Source organism: Hyperolius riggenbachi, chromosome 2 (genome assembly GCF_040937935.1).
Source record: "Hyperolius riggenbachi isolate aHypRig1 chromosome 2, aHypRig1.pri, whole genome shotgun sequence".
Lineage (NCBI taxonomy): Eukaryota > Metazoa > Chordata > Amphibia > Anura > Hyperoliidae > Hyperolius > Hyperolius riggenbachi.
Window position 1 is genome coordinate 290,114,420 of NC_090647.1, and position 19,769 is coordinate 290,134,188.

The following is a 19,769-nucleotide window of genomic DNA, read 5'->3' on the forward strand; positions in this document are numbered from 1 at the left end:
ACTTTTTTTATTACATTATTTTCACTGGAGTTCCTCTTTAAGCATAGCATAGCATTAGACAAACAGAGCATAGAGTCCACAGCAGTCACAGACCTTATTAGGGGATCGCCATATCCCTGTGTTTGTAGTTCCCCGACAGGCGTGCGGCGGCTCTAGTTTAAAAGTTACTCACGAACACTGCATTTCCCATTGGCAACGGCTGCAGTCGCCGATCTACCCGCAAATGCGCATGTGTCAGGAGCGGCAGCGGGGATCAGGCTTGGAGCGGTGTATGATCGTAGCGATGGACGAGGCCGGCCTCGTGTAGCTCCTCCCACCTACATGTTTCGCCCAATAGGGCTTCCTCGGGGTGTGGCTCACCTGAGTTATCTGAGTTAAAGGCCCACAAACAATTGATACAACTATATATGCAGTGCATGTTGCACGCAGTCTAATTGGGTTTCAATTATATTGCCATTAGGGAGACCAAACTATTCTTTGTAAAGAAATTTTAACCACTTCAGGTTCTCAGGTTTTTTTACCCCATGAGATTTCTGAGATTGTTGACGTTTCATCTGTGTCACTATTGATACAGCAATAACTTTTTACTAAATAAGCCATCAAAGCGATACATATATTGTTTTTATCAGAACACGCTAAGCTTTCTTTTTTCCAATAATTGTTTAATTTTACATGCATTTTATCTGGAAAAATTTGGCATAAACTGAAATTTACACATTTATCTTCATGTTTCACCCTTTTTCATTTTCAAATTACAAGTGCTACAGTTTTAAAACACCTCTAAATACAATATTTAGCTTGTCCCAGTTAAAAACGATACCATACATGCCATATTTCATCACTATTTTGCCATGCAGAGTGCCATTATCCCCAGCTTGTGCGTCTGTAGCGATTTCATGCAATCGCTAGGGTGCACAGTTTGGGGACCCCAGTGTTGTAAAGATGCATTGCTAAGCAACAACATAGTGATGCATCTATACAGCATTGGGTCTATCCAATCACTAAGGGCGGCAACCAGTACAGCTGTCCACAAATCTTAAGGCCAATTATAGATGACACAAGGAGTTAATCAGTAAGTAGGGGTTAACAATTCACTGCAGGGGGGGAAAAACACTTCACTTTTTGATGTGACATTGTCACTTTAACTTTAAAAAAAGGTTTTAAAACTTTATTCTTTCCAACTTTATCAATGGCAGCAATCACTCTTTACACCTTGGTAGACCTGAGGTAGGATTGCGCGTGTGCAAGCGCACGATTGCAACAGCAGCAGCTTTTAGTGTTGGACGTGAGTCTCACATCCAGGGATCTTTAGAGTAGCAGTTTTAGACATGAGACTCACGTCATAGAATCTGAGCTAGAGAACCATACATGAGGTAAATCTCCACTTTCTCAAAGGAAAAAAGTCATATATATATATATATATATATATATATATATATAGTACAAATAATTTAATTTTCATTACACAGCAACACTTGTGATTACTCCAATATTTTACTGAGGCAGTGCTTTCAAGCTCCCCTGTAAATGGTACCTTGCTTTGCTCTCAGCCATTAGACCAATTTTACATGAGCAGCTGAAGGCAATGCATTCGCAACGCTCAGGGCCCATTCACACTACACAATGCATGCACAAATGCGATTTTATGCATATGTTCCCAACATACAACATGTATTCACACCTGCTATTTATAGCCACAGTGAGTATAGCATGGCCCAGCTAACCACCAAAATTTTAAGTTGTAGCCACAAATTATGACTGTAGTGTCAGCGCCCAAACTTCCCTGGCGGCTACTCAGTGCCAAATCAGCACAGATATCAGTGGGGATGGCACTGGGGGTTTAGTTAGTGTCAGGAAGCGGAAGGGAAGGGGGGGTCTGTAGGGGTTAGGCATTGGTGGGCAGGTCGGATAGGGTTGAACATTGGCTGGGGGGTTGGTTAGGGTCAGGCATTGGTTGGGAGCATCAGTTAGGGTTGAGTATTGGCTAGGGGGGTGGACAGTTGGGGTCAGGCATTGGTTGGGGGTGTTGTTTAGTGTGAGGCATTGGCTGGGGTGGGGGATCAGTTAGGGCTAGACAGTGGTAGAGGAAGGATTCGTGTGAGAGCAAGTTTACATTAAGCCCTAGTAAAATATTGAATCACTCCCTGATTCATAGTAGAATATTGGTAATTTACTGATACTGTACTTACTTATATACCTGGCACCCAAATTACTGAGGTGCCCTATTTGAATAGACACTCTCCACAACCTTGACATATTTTGTAGTTGCTAATATGCTTAGATTTATTTTTAGTTATAGTTCTAAATTCTTATTATCTTTGCATCACTCCTCTAGTTGTAAAGTCAAAAATGGCTCAGTTTAAAACTATGCCTAAATCTTATCATAAAATTACAACAGTTGAAATAAGGCAATAAAAGATAAATAAAAAGGGAAAGAGTAAGATAAGCAATACAGCAATACAGACAACAACAAACCAACCATACAAAAAAAATCTTATGGGTCGCTAACTATTTATCCTAGTTTTCTGTTGTCTTACGTCTGTTTGATTTTCTATTGATCGGGGCCATGACAATATGCTATTAACGTGAACAACAGTTAATTAAAAGGGTTCTTCTATTTTCAAGCAACAAAAATCGAAAACCCTTCCAGTCCTAAGTTAAGAAAAAAATATTGAAATCAATGTTTTCCCAAAGCAGGATCTATGTCCACTTTCTCATCACCTGTAGACAGTCGTTAAATACCACACACTCTGAGCAGAACTTAATCAATTGACCAACAAGGGTCCAAGAGGGGTAATTACCTTCTCTAGGTCTCACAAGGGAATTTAAAGAGAACCCGAGGTGTGTTTAAAGAATGTTATCTGCATACAGAGGCTGGATCTGCCTATACAGCCCAGCCTCTGTTGCTATCCCAAACCCCACTAAGGTCCCCCTGCACTCTGCAATCCCTCATAAATCACAGCCATGCTGTGAGGCTGTGTTTACATCTGTAGTGTCAGTCTCAGCTGCTTCCCCGCCTCCTGCATAGCTCCGGTCCCTGCCCCCGTCCCTTCCCTCCAATCAGCAGGGAGGGAAGGGATGCAGGCGGGGACTGAAGTTCTGCAGGAGGCGGGGGAGAGCAGCAGACTGACACTATAGAGATAAACACAGCCAGCTCTGACAAGCTGTTTGTCAGTAGCGTGGCTGTGATTTATGAGGGATTGCAGAGTGCAGGGGGACCTTAGGGGGGTTTGGGATAGCAACAGAGGCTGGGCTGTATAGGCAGATCCAGCCTCTGTATGCAGATAATATTCTTCAAACCCACCTCGGGTTCTCTTTAAGCATTTTTCAATTAAATTATTTTGCCTTTAAATGGAAAGCTCTTAGAGTTTACATGTTATGATTGTTTCTACATTTTTAGCTAATGTAACTGCACAAATCAATTATACCTTATTGTGCTCTTGGCTTCCAATGTATGTGTTATAATTGCACATACAGCAAAATCTTTACTAGTTATGCAGTCTCTAAACGAAGGTTGCATAATAAATGCAGGTCTGTATCTATCATCCCTCAGTAAACATGTTATGCTAGAAGATGTTACATGCCCCGCCAGATAAATGTGATTGTACCCTAATGCTAAATTCACACTATGGGCATTGTGTAATCCCAGCAGGCATAGCACAACACATGCTTTGCATGTTGTAATGTGCAGGTTACTTTTTATAGCATGAAGATTGCTACGGAAAAGTGCTCGTTAATGCGCACCTTATCCAGAAACACACTGTAGAAAGTGCATGTGGATAATGTGGTTTGTTACAACGCAGCGATATTAAGGTAGACCTATAACTGAACTTACTTAGTGAGTACTATTTACCAAGAAAAGCACAAACAAATAATAATAAAAAAATCATTAAGTTTACAAAAATAGAAAAGCTAATAAGTGATTTGATTCAAAGATCTGAAGTAAGGAAACTCACTTATTATTACTATTTAGTATTTATATAGCGCTGAGTATATTGTCCTATCACTTAACAGTCCCTCAGATGCTCTCACAATGTAATCCCTAGAAGGTTTGCGCTAGGGAGGGGGAGCTGTTAAGGTTAGGTGTCCAGTAGGGGGTTTGCACTGGGGGGTGGTTAAGGTTTGGTGTCAGGAAGGGGGTTTTAGGTGTAGGTATTGGAGGGGGAGGTTTCTGTGTGAGAATAGGGAAAGGTATAGCTGTAGTAAAATTGGTCTATCTTGATGTCTGCTGCTAATCACAAGTTGAAAAAAAAAGTCTACTCTCTTCTGACCTTCATTCCGATTAGAAATATTATTTTTTTAATAACAATCTTACAAAGACACCCATTTTCTTTCCCAATTATACTTCTTGGTTTACTATATTATTTCTGTGATACTTATTTTACAAAAAGAGGCATCAGGAAACCTCATTTAAATGATTGTATGCTTCCTAAGGTGGCCACACACCATACATATTTAAAAAAAATATCTGTTCAATTCAAGAATAGCAATCAAGTTTTCTGACTGATTGTAACAATTCAAAAATCTGACCAATGTACCACACACCTATGTTCAATGTTTCCCCAATCATGAATAAAATAATTGAAAGCTCAGAAAAAAATTGATTGGAACTGTACATCAAGTAATTGACAATTCATCACACACAGTTGGTTTGAAATTTACAACATGTCCAATCTCCAAAAATTGAAAAAAACAAAAAACAAAAACAGGAAGTCCAATCGGATTTATCGATCGAAAACAAAGAAAAGCTCACGATTTTTTGGGTCAACCATTCATAATTATCGAATTGGTGAAAAATTGGATCTCTTAATTCTATGGTGTGTGCCCACCTTTAGCATAACTGATTTTGTTCCATTACTTGACTATCCCCCCAGCTGCTGGAAAAAAATCCAATTGAAAAACTACTAGTTGTAGAAGTAATCATGCATTTACAAGTAATAATCCTATTATACAGGCTTAAAAATGTAGTTAAAGAAAGAGAAAAAAACAAATTCATAATGTACTGTCCACTATTTAAATAATATAATTATATAATACAAATATGTTAATATTAAAAAAATGCACTTACCTGTCAAATGTGATTTTTATAGGGTACCCCGGTTGTGCTTCCAGAACCCATACACAGTTTAAGGAATCCTTGTAGAACCCAGGCCACCCAGGGGAAAGAATCATACCACTTGGAGCAGTAAGGTGTCCACCACATGGGGCTGTTGAAAAAAGCAACAGTTATCAGTAACCAAGTAATGTAAAAAAACAATGCTCCTGGACAATGGGAGGAAACAGTATAGCTTGCAGAGCACATTTACTAAATGTTTAGCCATACTGAAGAGAAAGGGCCATCTGCTCATGTCAGACTACCTTCTAATGATCTACTTATTCATTTCGTTGCATGTACTTATCCACACATACACAATAACAAATATCAAACACAACGTGATATTAAGTAGTCCTATAGTCTCACAAAATAGTCACTTCATTAACGTGTTACACTGAGTTGATGTTTAGGAATTCAATTTCAAGTGGTAATAATTATGTAATAAGAAAACAAATAGAAGTAAAAATATTAGAAAGAAAGAATTGGAAACACCTTCCAGAAAGCATGTTAAAAAAAAAGACGATTAAAAATGAAAATGAAGCACTGAGGCAATAAGTGAAGCATGGAACTGAAAGCAGCATTAAAATCATCTGGCAGTGTATGCCTAAAAATACCTTTCTAACAATCAAGTTCATTAGTTTAGCACAAATTAGTCAGTAAACAAGCTAGTAAACTGTGAGTAATATGGGGCAAAAGGGACTGGAATGCAGCAAGTTTTTAATTGCTTTTGTCAGCATCAGGCTGGAGGACATCTACTCATGTTGCCTAGATTTTAGCAAACTTTTTCAGCTTTCCTTTTTCTAGTTGGATGACATGAACCTATTAAACAGCAACACTAAAGTATTGGTCAGAAGCTTTAATAAACTACAAGAAGCCTCCTGTCAAGATGTAGTATGCATTATGCATCTATATATACAGTGATGACACATCGCAGTAACACATAAAAAAACCTCTTGTTATTAATAATGAAAAGTATGAAAGAGTGGTACGTTTCAAATGCTTGGGATCTATTATCAGCAAACAAAATGAGGCTAGCCAAGCGATACAAGCATGTCTAAGCTCTGGTAACAGAAGCTATTTTAATCGACAGAACCTTTTACAAGCACATCTCTATTCAAGATGAGTAAGATAGTTAAATACAAAAACATTGGTTTTTATAAAGAAAGATGAAGAGACCCTTGCCTTTTGGGAACATAATGAGTTGAGAAAAATCTACAGGACAATGCTGTATAGTGAATTGGAAGTAATGCTGAGCTGTTACACCCAAGACTCCTTGTTATTGTCAAAGTAAAGAGTGAATGCATATATTGTTTTGCTCAATTGTCCTAAAGAGAAGGCAGGAGCAAAAGACTTCTATCAGAAATCATGAGTCGGAGAGCTCCCTGGTGACCATTCAACAGATGTATTCATGGTGTGAAGGAACACTTGTGTAGGCTCAGGTGAGAAGCTGAAGGTTGCAAACTGGAATTCGGGATGCCTGGTGAATCTTGGTGGAACAAGCCAGAGATTCTTTTAGTGATCTAGTGCCATGACGTGGCTGTAATAGCAGTAGTAGGAAAGTATGTGCCCCTCCTCTAATAACTCTCTGTTGTAAGGGTACGTTCACTTTGCAGCACTGGGTCCACGGTAGGAATTCCATCCAGGACACTATCTGCATAGAGTTTGTATGTTCTCCCTGTATCTGTGTAAGTTTTCTCTGAGCACTCTGGTTTCCTCCCATATCCCAAAAACATACAGATAAGTTAATTGGCTTCCCCTTAAAATTGGCCCTAGACTACGATTCATACACTACACGATACCATACATAAACATATGACTATGGTAGGGATCAGATTGTGAGCCCCTCTCGGGACAGATAAGTGCAGGGCCGGATTTACCATAAGGCACTGTAGGCACATGCCTACAGGCGCCTGATGATGGAAAGGCGGCTCACTCCTCTCCCATAGATACTTAATATTGAGGGTACTTCTGGCTACCTAATACTAAGGGGCATCTGTAGCTACTTATTATGGGCAAGGGAACTAAGGGAGAAGTGACAGCTGGGCCAGCACACTTGCGGTGCAGTTCGGTGGGGGTTTGCAGGTTCATGGAGGGTGAGGTCTATGGTGCCAGGACATCTGAGTCTATAGGCCTGATAAGACAATATAATGTGTACATCACTGCAGAAGATGTCGGCACTATATAAATACTGAATAATAATCAATATTGAGGGCACTAAACTTTGCTGTTTAAGACCTGACAGAATAACAGAATTGTAGTTACCTGTCTTAAAGGGGAACTGAAGAGAGAGGTATATGGAGGCTGTCATGTTTATTTCCTTTTAATCAATACCAGTTACCTGGTGGCCCTGCTGGTCTATTTCTCTGCAGTAGTATCTGATTAAAACCAGAAACAAGCATGCAGCTAGTCTTGTCAGATCAGACTTATAAGTCTGAACCACTGAAACACCTGATCTGCTGCATGCTTGTTCAGGGGCTATGGCTAATAGTATTAGAGGCAGAGGATCAGCAGGGCTGCCAGGCAACTGGTATTGTCTAAAAGGAAATAAACATGACAGCCTCCATATACCTCTATCTTCAGTTCCCCTTTAAGATGCTACAGTTTTTAACCTCCTTAGCGGTAACTCCAAGTCAGGCTCGGGACAGAAAACCGCAGCTCAGATCGGTAACCCCGAACTGGATCTATGGGAGGTGTGTGTTATAATTTAAGTAGGCCTCAGTTACTTGGCCTGAGTTTTATGTAAAAGGCTTGTCCGCAGTGTATGCCTTTAAAATAGATAGAGGGTTGGTGATGCAGGCAGAGGCATCTCAGGGTCTGCGTGTAGCAGAAGATACACGCAGATACTGAGAACATGTTCCTAAAGAAGGCCATCGGTTTACTCTGACCTCCACTTACAGGACAGGAACAGTAAACATTGGCCATATTTACTAAACATCCACATGCCTGCATCTGGGTCAAGTGCCTCATTGATTATTAATCGAGTAGGCGGGTATGATGACACCACGAGTGGGTCCACCAATAGACTGATATAGGGGGTGGCGAAGATGATGTCATATTTAACTCTTTCCTAGTCGGTATTAAATCTGGAGCGAGCAATGGAGAACTCACTTCTGCTTCTTCCTTCCGCACTAGCTCGCAATACTGACTGGAACCCAATTATTTCTTTAAGCATGTTCTTCCTTTATGTAATCTGATATAATGTCTGCTGTACATAGGTAGTTTAGTGGAACGTAGGTTAGCAAGAAGTGCCTGAGTGACTTCAGTAGGGAGTCTAATCATGAGCTTGTAACGCAACATGAAGATTGGCATGGCTAGGATATGATGAATGTATCTATCTGTATTTCTGTAGTCCTGAATAAATAACATAAACATTGAAGAAGCCTGAGAAAGTCTATCTACTGTTTGCTGTGTGGAGAGTCAAGTGATCTCACAGTCTGTGAGACGATGGTGTCGAAGCAAGGTGATAAGAGCAGTTTATAACAGTGGTGCCTGAAATCCTTCCCTGCCTAGCAATACAGGCAGACGGGGCCGGGGCCGGAGAAATTGGTTTCAAGATATTCCACAGCAAAACAAGCGGAATAGACTGTAAAGCTTATCAAGCTGATACTGATAAGCTGGTGTGAGTGTGTGGGAGCCAAGCAAACGGCAGCGATTCGAGAAATCAGCGGCGAAACTCTTGGACGTTACACTGTGAGTCTGTGACTACATTGTGCACTGTAGTCACCAGCCGAAATATGGGTCGAACGGGACACTCCGGGGCCAGCTCGCAACTCGCTGTGGGAGATGTCGATCCACTGAGCCAGTCCAGTGTGGGGACGGAGAGGACGGTGATTAAACGCTCAGAACGTTCCGGAGTCCATGGAAGTTTCGCAGGTGAAGTTGCGGGAATGCTTGTTTATTGCCAAGAATCTGCTGCTCAGGCAAGTTTGTTTGACGTTGTTATATGGCGTTATTGGTGTTATAACAAGGAGAGGATAATGTGTTAATGTGTATATTCTGTGTTAATTGCAGTGTGGAGGCTGCAGGCTTCTCATCTCTCCTGTGCGTGAAGAGAGGGGTGAGGAGAGGTGCAGCTCCGATGTAAATACAGAATGTGTTTTCAGAGTTTATGTGTTTTGTTTGGTTTCTTCGGATTCAAGTTTCCTGTGTTGCATATTTACGTGGGGGTTATTTCTGCATTTGTTTCAGGCATGTTTTTGCTGGAAAGAAGTTGATTGGGTTTTTTTTTTTCTCTTCTCTTCTCTCCCCGTCTCTACAGAGGCTGGGAAGAATGTCCAGATAGAGCAGGGGGGGGGGGGGGGTCCCCCGCAGCAGGAGATAAGCCAGCGGTGCTTCTGTTAGTACTGGATGGGAGGGAGAGGGGATAGAAGAGGAAATCGAGTGTCTTTCTGTTTGTGAGATGTTCTGCAAGTTTCTCGTATTTCCAGTCAGAGCTGCTAGCATGCTTGTAAATATCTGTATCTGTTATGTTGTTCAGCCAGCTCGTCTGTTGTTCGTCTCAGTAATAGTGCTGTAAGTTATTCTGAGTTATGGCTGAGATAAGCTGCAGATGAGTTGTGGAGAGAGGGAGTTTTCCACGTCCCAAGGATTTCTCCTTAGGTTTTTACGGACATCCAGGAATGTATGTTTTTTTGTTTTTTTTTACTCTGCATTGTGGATAGATGCTTTGTAACTATGCATAAAATGTTTGGTATGTGTGAGTTTTGTTTTCTCTCCTAAGATATAGGAACCAGAGGCTGCTATGGGAGCAGCCATCTTAGCTGGCAGTCCAGGACTCAAAATGGCGGCAGTGGAGAGAGCCCGCCCCCGAGAGTCATGGCCCCCACACGTCATGGCAGGGGGGGAGGAGGGGCTGGGGGATCCACGCCACGTCAGGCTGTGCTCGCGGCTCCGGGCAGAGCAGCTGAAAGGAAGGTGGGTAGAAATACAGAGACATTCTCCTGTGTGTCTCGGTTCTCAAAGTATTTCCCGAGAGCTTTTCCCTGGGTCCATGGAAAGGAATGCCAGAATAGGAAGTGTTTCCCAGCTAGGTGCAGGGACACACGTAGCAGTGCAGATCAGGAAAGGGTCTGTACTGAGTTGCTTATGGGATTATTCCTGTAAGTGGGGCACCTTAATGGGTGGTGCAGCATGAGTTCCCAATAGCGTATAGGGGGGGACAGCGCATCAGGGGGTTGCCGGAGTTGGAAGAAAAGGGAGTTGACCAATCCGTCGCCGCTGCTGCAGAGCGGTGACGTTTTTTCAGGTTTTTGTCGTGGACAGGGCCAGAGCTTGACTGAGAGGTCTATGCTGGGCTGGGGCTGTTTTTTGGTGCGGTTTTTTCATCCACTGATTGGTCAAAGGTGTTTTTTTCCAGCTCCTGTCAATTGTAGCACAAAGAACAAGGACTGACAGCAGTTCATGGGGCAATTATACAGATGATAGAATTGCCGTTTACAGAGTGACAGTGTATCAGTACGGTGTTTGCCATGTGGCTACCTACCAAGTGGGCATTCAGGGATCTGCATACAGGCATGTGACGCTGGTATGCTTAGCCCTGCACCCTGTGTAGTTTAAGTGCAAAGTGCTCCTTCCTACAGGGAGGCAGCCAGTTTTTTTTGGTAGTTTAGGTGGTGGCACGGCAAACCTTGATCAGAGGGTACAACACACAGAACTTCTAGCAGAGCTGGTATCGCGATGAAGTTCTAGATAAGTAAATGCGGTAATGAGTAAGAGCATTGCAGGCTCACCTGCAAAGCAGCAACAGGTGTGGCATCCGTAATCTGTGCATGCGACGGCCGCACATGGACACATAAGGGGGGATGTGGAGTGAGCTGCAATGAGGTGAGAGCTTCCAAAGGTGAAGTCCGCGGGAGCATATTTTAAACTGGTAAGTACTGAGGATAGTACTGAGGTAGGGGGGTGAGGTTTAACTCCAATCTACCAAAAAGAGTAAACAGAGTTCATGAGAACCATAAAGCAACGAGATCAATTACGGTATATATTGATCAATTTAAAGTGTAAAGAGTACAAGCCGCAGGGCGAATCCCAAATCATTAATAAGAATTGATTTGTTTGTATTTCGATTTCAGGTGTTTGGCAATATGGAATGGAGACAGCTGCAGTGCTGGCAGCAAGGATGGAGATGTCAGTCGGATAAGCGAAAGGTTCCAGATGCCAATCTAAGTTTGGAGAAACACGAGATTCCTGAAATTGGAAAGAGACTAAAACACGAGATTCCTGAAATTGGGAAGAGACTAAAAACCGAGGTTCCTGAGATCGGAAAACGTCTAAAAAAACTGTCTGAGCAAAGCATAGTGCAAATTGCTAATGTTTTTCTTTCCCAAGGTGGTGCTTTTATAATGAAGAGTACCGTGCTGATGGTGATCCTAGGTTGCCATTCCGTCCTAGGAGAACGAAGAGAGGACATTCTCATGTATAATAAGGGGTTAATGAGAATGCAAGGCCCAAGCATGTTAATGTTGGGTGACAAAGGTACTGATCCTTTCACACCTCCCTCCGCTTGGCACAGATGGACCATGCAGGGACGGAGGAAAAGAGCACTTGTGCCAGGAGAAAACAAATTTCATGGCACAAGGTGGGTGAAAGGTCTGAAGGGTCAGGTGTGCGGGCAGTGGGAATTGAATGGCAGTGTAAATCTGCTATTTAATACCACACTCCCAGAATCGATGCACCGATCCAAAGGTTTGTTAAAGGGTACATTGCAGTACAATGGGTACATGCAAGAGGTGGAGTGTGTGATTCAGGGGTACCTTGTCTTGGTTATGCAGAGTGAGATGGTTCCAGATTGGAGAGGAACGAGTAGGAGGCGTCAATTCTCCTGCCGGAGAGACGCGGGGGACAACATCACACTCTGGAGCTACCAACAGAGAGTGCCTCTGAAACAACTATACACACGTAAAGGCTGGAAAGCCAAGGGTGGGTGGTTCTCGAAACAAGAAGTAAAAATCGAGATCAAGCCACATTTCCAGGTGACAAAGAGGGTGGGGAGAGCGGTCCCGGGGGAGGGAAAGCCCACACAGGGAACCCCATTCACACCACACGGGTCACAACAGGGGACGATATTACACAGTCCATATGCAACAGCTTATCCTCATGATAGTTGGGTAAGTGAAGAGGTACTCTTAATCGAACGATTGCAGAGAGTACAATCTTCCCGACCTCAGGTACATAGTGTGCCTCAGGAGATAAGGGGGGAAGAGGTCCAATCAGGACAGCTGGGGACATATTTTGTCAGCGAGAGATTGGACAAGGGGAGGTATATTAATTTTTCTGGAGAAGGATCTTTTGCATGGCAGCTTCGAGATGTTTGGGTGAACAAATGGAAACGGTGCAACATTCCTTTAGGCACCGCCACTTCCTTAGTTCCCACCTCAACCCGGGTCTTACACCAGGACCTGAGAGGTCAACCTTTTTTGGTGCTAGACGGGGAGGTGAAGCAAGTAGAGTTGTCCTCATGCGGGCAAGTCTTGCAGAAGTACCTGCGTTGGCCGGGGCAAGTCAAATTTAGTGAAGAAGCCTGCAGGCTCAATAACGCAGAATGCGAGGCTACCATTCAAAAGATCCACCCTGAAGCCCAACCGATAGTTCCGGTGGCTGAAGGAAAGGTTTGGTTTTTTAACATAAGTTCTAATGATACATTCAAGGTATATTCTCATAATTGTTCCGATAAGGGGGAGTTTCCAAGGGGAACATATGGTGGGAGCGGAGATCCCATATGGATCCAGTCATCCAGGTGGGATGACGTTTTTTCTCAAATTGTTAAGAGAACTCTAAAGTGCAAAGTTTCCCGGGTAGTTCCCGTCCTGAAAGAGAACACGACATGGGACAAAGGGGAACAGGGGTTTGATCCAAGACGACCACATTTTGTTACAAAGGTTAAACAAACAGTACACTAAGTTAGAGGTAAGATTTCACCATGATACAGGTGATCTTAACGAGGTAGAACACAAAAATGAGCAGGTGAGTTCCAGTCTGCCCTGGTGGACAAAGGTTCCGGTGATGTTCCAGGGACACTCGGACGGGGCATCTGCAGTTCCAAAGTTCTTTCTACACCCACTGGTCGTCTGGATGGGGATGACAACTTTAGGCATCATTGTCCAGGTGAGGTTGCGGGTTAAAATTACGTAAAATAAATTAACCTGGTCCAGAGATTGGTGCCTCATAAACAATCTACTGAACCAATAGTTTAAATTAAGGGATCTACAGGGTTACGGGTATAGGTTTAGTAGTACCTGTGATGGAGCTGATTGTATAAAGGCACTCTTTTAGAAGGCACCTGGCACTGCTCCATCGAGTAACAAACAAACAAGTTTCACTTTTCTGTGGTCATGCAAGTTTGTGAGTGATACGCAAGTGACGCAAATGCTGAGCATGTGGTATTGAGGGACTTAGAAGTAGGGCCTCCCCAGAGAGCCGGGTTACAGGAAGACCAAGAGGTCTTGCTCTCTCTCTTCCAGGGGTAACCGCCTAGTGCAGAGAAGTTGTGTGAGCACGAACATCGAAAAGTGAAACATACAAGAAAGAAACCAGGTACTGGGAGGTTCAGACGCTGGGATCTGCGGGTCAAGCCGTTTTAGGGGGGATTGTTATAATTTAAGTAGGCCTCAGTTACTTGGCCTGAGTTTTATGTAAAAGGCTTGTCCGCAGTGTATGCCTTTAAAATAGATAGAGGGTTGGTGATGCAGGCAGAGGCATCTCAGGGTCTGCGTGTAGCAGAAGATACACGCAGATACTGAGAACATGTTCCTAAAGAAGGCCATCGGTTTACTCTGACCTCCACTTACAGGACAGGAACAGTAAACATTGGCCATATTTACTAAACATCCACATGCCTGCATCTGGGTCAAGTGCCTCATTGATTATTAATCGAGTAGGCGGGTATGATGACACCACGAGTGGGTCCACCAATAGACTGATATAGGGGGTGGCGAAGATGATGTCATATTTAACTCTTTCCTAGTCTGTATTGAATCTAGAGCGAGCAATGGAGAACTCACTTCTGCTTCTTCCTTCCGCACTAGCTCGCAATACTGACTGGAACCCAATTATTTCTTTAAGCATGTTCTTCCCTTATGTAATCTGATCTAATGTCTGCTGTACATAGGTAGTTTAGTGGAACGTAGGTTAGCAAGAAGTGCCTGAGTGACTTCAGTAGGGAGTCTAATCATGAGCTTGTAACGCAACATGAAGATTGGCATGGCTAGGATATGATGAATGTATCTATCTGTATTTCTGTAGTCTTGAATAAATAACGTAAACATTGAAGAAGCCTGAGAAAGTCTATCTACTGTTTGCTGTGTGGAGAGTCAAGTGATCTCACAGTCTGTGAGACGATGGTGTCGAAGCAAGGTGATAAGAGCAGTTTATAACAGTGTGCAATGTGCAAGGCTGCCGCAGATCTATCTAACTGTATGATTTTTAGGTTATAAAAGCTTATGAAAAAATTACAATAAAATCTGTAGAGAGTAATGAAAAATCATATTCAGATCTGTTTGTAGAAAAACAGAGAAGCTGTTGGAATGACGTCTTATCAGTCTTATCAGTTGTTTGAACAATAGCAAGCAACTTTTTCTGGTTGTTTCAACTTGTTTCGCAACAAAAGTTGTTTGATAATTGTGCTGCATAAAAGACCGCTGTTGAGCGTGTGTATGGGGCTTAATTTGGAGTTGATTCCTATAATGTCTGTAAATTGTCTAGAAGGTGCAGATCGTGTGTTTATTTTATGATATTGTCCTGTGGGCTCACACCTCTCAGCAGGTTAAATACTGACTGGCCCCCATAGCTACACAACTTGATGTGCTGAGCATGAATCCTGCTGGGTAAATGTATTTTTAGACCTACTGTATAAGAAGCATGTGTCAGTATGAACAATCATGTCCCTCAGTTGAAGGTGAAGTGCCCTATTATGTACACTTAGAGGTATTAAACGCATGAAATTGCCATCATACACAGTTGACACATTCTAACTTGAACTATGGTGAATTTGGTGCCTTTAATCAACTCACTGAGCTTTTACTGTTCGAGGAAGTAAAAGGCCAGTAGTTAAATCTGTATCTGGAATTCTTCATTGAAAACGGATTCTCCTACCAGAAAACATCTAAATGTTTTCAGGACTCCAAATCTATTTATCTGACAATTTAAAAAAAAAATCTTAATTCAAATTTTCTGGTTTAAATATTAGTGCACTTTCTGATGAATTGGCTGGTAACACCCCCACCCGATAACTATAGTTTTGCATAACTGAGTGCAGAAACTGCGTGTGAGCAGTTTTTCTGTTAGACGGGTAACTGTCCTTTTCAGCAGCCTTACATGAGAAATCTGTACCCTTTCACTAACGGATCATGTGGGGGTTCTGTATGGCTGACATTGTGGTGAAACCCCTCCCACAGGAAACTGTGAGGACCATGGTCCTGGCAATTTCCTGTCTGTGAACTTCTTTGCATTGTGGGAAATAACAGCTGTTTTACTGTTTACAGCTGTTTTCAACTGCCAAAAAGGCAAGCAGCATCTCTTGTCACTGGCATCACCTGCCAGCAGTAAAAATGTTACCATGTGATACATGTCAGAATGTGAATCAGGGAGATGAAAGATTTTACAAAGGGCAAACACTGACTAAATCATTTTTACATAATTATTGTAAAAATGAAGCACTTTTTTTATTACATTATTTTCACTGGAGTTCCTTTTTAAAGACACTCCTTTTCATGAGCTAGATCTTGAGGTGGTCAGTTTTACAGCATTTTTTGTGAAAGTAGGGTTTTGTTTGGTAATTTTTTTAAACAATTTTTTGTGTGCTTGATCATCTAGCTCAGTTTTGAAGTAAAACTACAGTGATACTTAATGACTGGTATGACGATGAGTGTGTGAGTAAAGAATGATCAAAACTTTAAAAATCAATCTCTGCTTGAGGGCCATCTGTGGCTGCAGAATCTTAATTTTGGTTTGTTGCTTTTCCATTGAAAGTGAATGCATATATGTTTGATAGGTGCTTCTAGAGGTGTGGTAGGTACAGATGAAGAGATCTGCAGTTCACTGATCATTGCTGCTATTAGGAATATTTTTTTTTCTTTCTCCTCTAAACTCACTTAAAGCAGACCTAAACTCAGAACTTCACCTTTGCTCTAAAATATAAGCAACAGCATAATAACCTTTTACAGAAAAACATTTATTTGTTGCAGTTGATAGAAGTCCTGCAATAAATCTACAGTGTGTCCACTTCCTTCCTTCGTGGATGCAGACATAGGGATAACATCCTGTGTTTACAAATAAGCTGCTCTGCCAAGGACTGCCGAAATTCCTTTGCTGACGCAGCTGAGAGATTAAATCACAGCTGTGGTTAGTCAAATATGAGGGGGAATTAGACAGGCTAAACTCTCTAAATGCATACAGGGGGGATTAATATGTGTTTTCCTAGTGTCCTGTGCATGAGTTCAGGTCTACTTAAAGAAAGCTGAAGTGAAGTTTGATTTAAGATTTTCTTAAAATTGCACAATGACTATTGGTGATCACTATTGATCACTATTGGTGATGACTTATGAAAGATCCACTTTGCAGCGTTTCCCCATCAAGAACTTTGAGCTATTAATAATAAAGCTACAATGTTAGCAATTTTGCCTTTTCCTACCGCATGTTACAGACAGGCTGGAAGATTCTTCAGTTTATCATTAGCTAGTTTCTATGAGGTAAAGGTGTTTATATCACTCAGTGCCAGCTGACCAATGAAATGACAGGGTTCCAGCTTACATTATAACACAAGCTAACAGGTGACCAGTTGTTAACCAGATGTACTTTCCATCACAGAGGGGCTAGTGATAATGGGGACAGCATTTTATCCATATGGATAGTCTTTCTTTAGGGTGTGGAAAGAAGGGGAGATTTTTTTTTTAAAGAAGTCAACTAAACTTGTTATATGACTTGAGGCCTAGAGCCCCAGCCATAAATGTATTTATTATAAAGAGGGCTATTTTGCTCACTGCAAATTAACACAATGTTGCATTTTTTTAACTAAATATTAAACTCTACAGTATAAGATCTGCTGCATTTTATTAGACAGAGATAGGTGAGCAGGTCATCCCGATAAGGTTAGGTAGCATCATTCTTCATTGGTGTTTTGTGATAAGTACCAATTAGCTCACACTGATAATTGCAGAGCAGCATAATGTCAGTGTAATACCTTATTAAAATCTTCAGCATGCATTTAGATTTTTCTCTCTTTGGAATACAGATTTAATTATTTGCTTACCAATAATGTGCACTACAGTACATTCATCAGGGACAGTTCAGGTCACACAGAACTACTAATATAACATGTGGACAATTATTTGCGTTGGGTTGGATTGGGTTGGGCAATAATGCATTTTTGGGTAGATTACTTTACTAAAGGACAAAGAATGAATGAATGTTGTCTGAATTAGTTTAGGAAATGCATTTTATTATCTGCCAGTAGGTATATGGCACATATGTTACTCAATTCTGCTCATGCAAACAAGCCTATCAGAAGTTTGTAAAGTTTATCAGTAAAAAAAAAAAAACACACAGCATGCACACTTCAATTTTGCAATAATAGGTTAATTTGTAGAAAAGAAAGAAAACAGCACACCTAATCAATTTGCTTGTAATCCGCAGAAAACTAATTAAAGGGATGTATCGTGCTGAAGTGACTGTTATATTACCAGGTATTAAAGAGATGGTTGACTTGAATTATAATTTGATTTGTCTAAATGATACACACTGATCATACACATTTTTAACCACTTCATGCCATGGACTGAAGGGTCCAAATGAACCCAAACTTGCACATGTGCTTTAGCGGAATAGCAGGACCTATTTGCACCAAGGGTTAACAAATATTTTCCCCGGTGGTGGTCGGCAACACGCAGGGGAGCAACAGTACGAAGAAAAGAAGAACCAGGGAGTAGGGGGTGGGGGGGAGGGAGATGACGTGGGGGAGTTACAGGTGGTCAACTTAACCGGAGAGACTATCCCGGAGGCATGTTTGACCCTCCTTAAAAAGGGTTTAGGCTTTTCACCCACCAGGGACTTTGATTTTGTGGACTTTTTCATAGACCTCTACAAGACCACGAGAGTGATGATGCTCAACCAGATACACAGCAGTGGGGGCACGGGACTCCGAGGACAGGATGATGGAGGCCCCTCGATGACGGCTAGCCCAGATTCCACACTAGGGTTCAGTCCCACGGTGGACTGGGATCAGGCTGAGATGGAGGCACTCCGGATACTGGAGGAGCTGTGGGAGGAGGGTGGTGACTGTTCTATGGATGAGGGGAGCCTTCCCAGCCTCAATTTGGGTCTGGGTAATCCTGGGGCCTTCCGAGCGTGTAGGTCCACGCGGGCGGTGCAGATCCCCCCTGGTTCGCCGATAGATCAATTTTTCCACCAGGTCTCGGATGAGATGAGGGCCCTTTGTTATGACAGGGCTCCTGATAATCTGAGTAGCACAGAGAGAAGGGCCATGAGATGGCTACAGCAACGCCGGGACCTGGTGGTGAAACAGGCGGACAAGGGGGGGAATGTTGTGATTATGTCGGGTGGGGCCTACACGAGGGAGGCCTACAGACAGTTGGAAAACGGTGATCAATATGAACGCCTAGACCACAATCCTACCTTCAAGTACCAGACGACTCTTCGTACTTTGTTAAGACGAGGAGTCGAGTTGGGGTACATGCCGCAGAGGTTGGCCACAGACCTGTTGCCCGTGTCCCCCCGGTACCCTGTGTGGTACCACCTTCCCAAATTACACAAATCTATGGAGAGTCCCCCGGGCAGGCCCATAGTGTCGGGGTGTGGGTCCCTAACGGAGCGATTATCTCGCTTCTTGGACCATCTGCTGCGCCCTCTTCTCAGGGGGGTTCCCAGCTATCTGGCAGATACCCTAGATGCGATCAACATAGTTGAGAATGCGGAGTGGCGACCGGGGTACAGGCTCGCCACGATTGACGTGGAGAGCCTGTACAGCCGTATACCCCACGAGGAGGGGGTGAAAGCGGTACGCCGATTTCTCGATAGAACTAATAAAGATACGGGATACAAGGATTACCTGTGTGAATGCCTCAGGTACATCCTAACCCACAACGCATTCTTATTCGATGGAAGGTGGTACCGCCAGACCTCCGGGACGGCCATGGGGACCTCTGTGGCATGTACCTATGCCGGGCTCTTTTTAGGAGCTTGGGAGGAGGATTGTGTGTTGAGTCCTTCGAACCCGTTTCGTGGGAAGATCAAGGTGTGGTCGCGTTATGTGGACGATGTGCTGGTCGTGTGGCAGGGAACAATCGGGGAGTTTGGAGAATTCATGGAACACCTCAATGTGAACAGGATAAATATGCGCTTCACGTCTGAGATCAATGACGGTGGGGTGTGTTTCCTGGATCTTTTGATCAAACCAGATGGGACAAAGTTGATATGTGAGGGTTTTAGGAAACCCACAGCCGTGAATTCGTTGCTGCATAGGAGCAGCTACCACCCTGAACATGTGAAATCTTCCCTGCCATACGGCCAGTACCTACGTCTCAAGCGCAATAACACTAACCCAGAAACATTTGAGACACAGGCGGGAGAACTTACCTCACGCCTACGGGCAAGGAACTACGATGAGGCTGCACTGGAGGGAGCTAGGGAGAAGGCCAGGGGGAGGGAGAGGTCCACCCTTCTG

At 42.9% G+C, this 19,769-nt stretch overlaps 1 protein-coding gene across 5 annotated transcripts in view; it reads right to left on the reverse strand.

The window, feature by feature from the left end:
• The window catches only part of CSMD2 (CUB and Sushi multiple domains 2), a 1,291,405-nt gene that overhangs the window by 341,982 nt on the left and 929,654 nt on the right, over positions 1 to 19,769 (reverse strand). For all 5 annotated transcript variants that reach the window (XM_068268938.1, XM_068268934.1, XM_068268936.1 and 2 more), the window contains one exon: positions 5,069 to 5,207. In XM_068268938.1, coding sequence (XP_068125039.1) covers positions 5,069 to 5,207 — 139 coding nt within the window. The remainder of the gene's footprint in view (positions 1 to 5,068; positions 5,208 to 19,769) is intronic.